This window comes from Phaethon lepturus, unplaced genomic scaffold (assembly GCF_000687285.1).
Source record: "Phaethon lepturus isolate BGI_N335 unplaced genomic scaffold, ASM68728v1 scaffold4843, whole genome shotgun sequence".
Classification (NCBI taxonomy): domain Eukaryota; kingdom Metazoa; phylum Chordata; class Aves; order Phaethontiformes; family Phaethontidae; genus Phaethon; species Phaethon lepturus.
In genome coordinates this window covers 76,658-80,811 of record NW_010526909.1, presented here as the reverse complement: position 1 = coordinate 80,811, position 4,154 = coordinate 76,658, and the positions used below count along the sequence as shown (strand labels likewise).

Genomic DNA, 4,154 nt, shown 5'->3' with positions numbered 1-4,154 from the left:
ACAACGATATTCTTCTTGATGATTAAATTGTATTTAATGCATTCTTTGAAGCGGGGTGGAAAATGATATGAGCAGTTCCCAGTGCCCTTTCATGAAAGAACGTGTCTCAGCTGGGGGTCTCTCCTCGTTCAGGAGGCTGCCTGGGATTGTAATAGCTGCATTCACAGTGGGGTAAAGAGATGGTGTGACCCAGCTATCAAGCTCCCTTTTAATTTTTTTTTTTCTTTCAACCCGTACTAATGAGGATGGTGTGTGGGAGGGAAGAGGGGTGTGTGAGTTTATAATCCATATTATAATCTAGACCCCAGTTAAATACTGTGCTGCAAATAATGTAGATCAAGATGGACTGAGTGGTCTTATGGGTAGTGTTGGATGGGATTAGAAGGGACATCTACTCCTCGTGCTATTGCTACCTGTACAGGTTAAAAATAAAAAAAAATTGTTCCAAATTAGGAGAAAGTGTAGAGAGACCCTGGACTGGTCTTCTGGGAACATTTTCACAATCATATATAAAACAGAAACCTCATAAGCACAAAATGCCTTATTTTATGGTGAACAGCCATTCTTGGTGGGAGTCTTGCACCTGACTCTCTGCTGAGTGTAAAGGCAAAATTTCTCTGGAAGGAAGCAGAGATGTGGAGTCTCAGTCTTTGCTCAAAAGGCCTTCTTAGATATTGGGTAAAATATATCCAGGATATGGCACATACCATGCAAGGGGTCCTGAGTTTCTTACAAAATGTGGAAATGGAGACCAGCACTGTGTAGTGTGCTGTATGATACAGGATATAAAATGAGATTGGCATTGTTCATTGGAAAAATGACTCGGTGTGCAAGTGTTAAATGGTGACAAAAATGGAGTTTGCGTGTTTTGTGTAAAATGCATCATAGGAAAATTCCATTAAAAAAAAAAGCCACTAAAAAGAAAATGTGTTCTTCTCTTTAAAGTTGCTTCAATTTGAAATCTGTAAGTTCCTTCTCAATGCCTCTCTTACACATTTTTTCTAACCAAAGTCTTTAGTGAGCAAAGCAGAGTTAAGTATGTATATAGGAAGATGAGGTGAAAAAGGAACCCAACAGGTTTCCTTTTTCTGGTAGCAGGAAGAGAAGTGGATGATCATAAAAACTATTCCTAGTTTCAAAAAAGGGAAACAAAAGGTGAGTCGGAGAAGGAACTTTTAATGAAAAGGGTGTAAACTCAAAGGCTTCCCCACCTCCCCTCCCTCCCAATAGGGCAGAACTTTTTGAGGAGCTATAATATGTATTCCTGTACCATTTGTTATATTTCATAAAGACTCCCTTGTTCTCTTGTTTAGCCAGAGTATGCAAATGTGTGCTTTTGGTACATTCCACCAACCTTAAGAAAAATGGAGGACGGACCTGAATTTTGGCAGAAGCTACACCAGGCAAGTGTCACACGAAGTGTGTTACCTGTAGTGTACTGATTTACCTGTGTGCCAGATAAGAATGTGGAATAGCCTCTGACTCTGCCAGCCATTAACCTATCAGTAGAATGTCGATTTAATCCTTAAATAGGTGTTAGTAGGATTCTTAAGTTTGTTCTTTAAGAGAAAAATTAATTAGCCTTGTCTAAATAATGTAAGAGATGCAGACATTTAGAAGTATTCAGCTGTCAAAGCTGTTAGCAGATGGCAGAACTGAGAGAAGAGGAACAGTGTTGTTTGCATCTCTTGTCTAGGCAGAGTATTCATTACTTTTTTCAGACACTTAACATTGTCCTTGGAACTTGTCTTGCGTTAGCTATGATAATCTATGATAATGCAAGCAAGGAAGTGCTTAAGAATACACTTCTAGTGTTAAACAACCCATAAATGAAAACAAGAATACAATGGGAAAAACTTAATTGGTGAGCATTTTGGTAACTCTTTGCCATCCTGGTAGAAAATCCTGAACATCTTGAAAAAAGCAGCAGTAAAATTTTGAAGTTACTAGTGGGGAATGAATAGTTAAGACTTAATTAAGAAACCAATAGGCGCTGTGGTATTATGTTTTACTGAATAAGTTGTTCTGTGAGGAATTGAATTCATTGTTTGCTCCTCTCTGTAGTAGCTTTGGTATTCTGCATTTATTTTTTCCTAGAATCTGTTACTAGAAATTTAAACTAGAACATATAATATGTATACCATACGCAAGTATGCATATGGTATACACACCTATGTACATACTATAGATACTGTATACATGCATACTTCCTGTAAAGTCTGCTCTCCTCTCAGCAGCTTTCCTTTCACAGGAATTGCTTTCAATTTATGCTGGATGCTGGTGTCTTTCGGGGTAAAGGTCTTCCTTAACTCTGTCTATATAATTTTGGAAAGTATATTTAACTTTTGCGGTACAAAGCCATGCCTAGCCAAGTGTGGATACAAGGGCTTTGCATTTACTGTGCTTTCAAAAAGCATGGATAGGTTATGGTCCTTTCATACGGGGTTTCCCTTCCTCTCTTTAGAGTGGAAGGCCTATATATACACATGTATGTTTATAAATACACACAACACACAGAGCTGTGTAACAGCTCCTTTATCCATGGAGGAGTGAGGATTTCAAAAGGAGCAATGGGAAGGCATAGTTGCAGCATTATTTCTTCTGTGACCTTTTGATTTATGTATTGAGGGAGGGGATTGAGGAGGGCAGGGATGAAACACATTGAATGGCTTTGAGCACTTACAATGTAAGTGGGTTTTTGACTGTAACTTAACTGGTTCTTTGCTCTGCTGCTCTATGATGCTTCCAGTCAAGGTGGGGAGTAGGCACCTGGCTTTATTTTATGTACTGATGTAGATAGACTGACCCTGAAATGCCGATTTCCTAGCCAGTGTTTTGTGGGAGGGGATTTGGAGGGAAAGGAGCTTGTGTGCAGTTTCTCCCAAGAACAGAGCACTGCTGCAGACCTCAACCACTCTTTTCATGGGCAAGGTGACATTTTCTTGAATCTTACACCTCCTCTGATGAAGCACTAAGAAAACCAAAACCTAAATCTAAAACATAACCTATTTCTCTCCTTCCCACATAAGTCTGAAAGAAAATCTACGATAAAACAGACCGAAACTCCCTAGCAAAGCGAGGCACTGAATGGCACAAATTTTTCTCCCAGAGCATGGGGAGAGGAAACAACAAATGATGACTGTTAGTTGCATTGCTTTAGGCACTGCTGGGAAGTTCTTCAACATTACGAAAATGAGCCTGTTACACAACTAAAACATGATACTTCACCTCCCTGATTCTCTACTTTCCTTTTTGGATGCTGAGGGCCAGTTTGGAGCAGAACATGCATCAGTGAGCAGATGAGATGACAGCACTGGGTCACAAAAAATAAGGCTGACTTGACTTTTCCAGCTAACATCAATTTGTTCTAACATTGCTGATGCAAACAGCATAGCCATTATATTAGTATTACATTAATCAGTACAAATATATGGCTAGGCAAGGAGGAGTGCATCCTGATCAGCAAGGTGTAAGTGGTAAGAAGATGAAGACTGGAGAGGTGGTTGCATTATGCCATCGGGCAGATGGGCATGTGTACAGTTTCTTGACTGCAAGTGCTTCCCAAATATTCCCATCATTTCACTAAAATGAGCATTAAAATGCTTTAATTCACAATTTGTCTTTCCACACAAGATTTTAATATCACAGTTATTCTGTTTATCCAGAAATCAATCTTCCTTTTTGTTGACCTGCATATCTGACAATAATTAAAAAAAAGTATGTCTCAAAAAAAACTCTTGAGCAAGTAATTGATTTTATTCAACTGCTTGTTCAGCAATGTTGTTCAGAATAACATGCTGTCTTCTAAGGTTAGTTATGTGAATTTTAGTGCTGGTGAAAGTTGATAAGCAAATAGCTCTGATCTCAAGTACTCAGCTTTGTGAAGAATTTGGATAGTCCCATGCAAAATAACTCTGAGGCTTTTCTGCTGTACTGGCTCTTCAGCTTCCATGGCCCACTTTATGTGGAACAGTGCCAGGGCTGACTGGATCGCAGCGTGATCCCTGATTCTGATGTCAGCCTTCTAGCTGTCCTACCTAAATTGTGTCTCTTGGAAGCTTTTCTCTTTTTCTTTTTTTATGGTAGGCTGTTTGTTTTTAAGTTCTAGGGCCTTGGACTTTAGGTATAAAATTTGCCTTCTTCAGAGTCTCCAA

General features: G+C 39.2%; 1 protein-coding gene across 1 annotated transcript in view; it reads left to right on the top strand.

Annotated features, from left to right (window-relative positions):
* Window positions 1–4,154, top strand: part of GADL1 (glutamate decarboxylase-like 1) — a 76,763-nt gene that overhangs the window by 36,218 nt on the left and 36,391 nt on the right. The window contains exon 13 of the mRNA XM_010283208.1: window positions 1,314–1,403. Coding sequence (XP_010281510.1) covers window positions 1,314–1,403 — 90 coding nt within the window. The remainder of the gene's footprint in view (window positions 1–1,313; window positions 1,404–4,154) is intronic.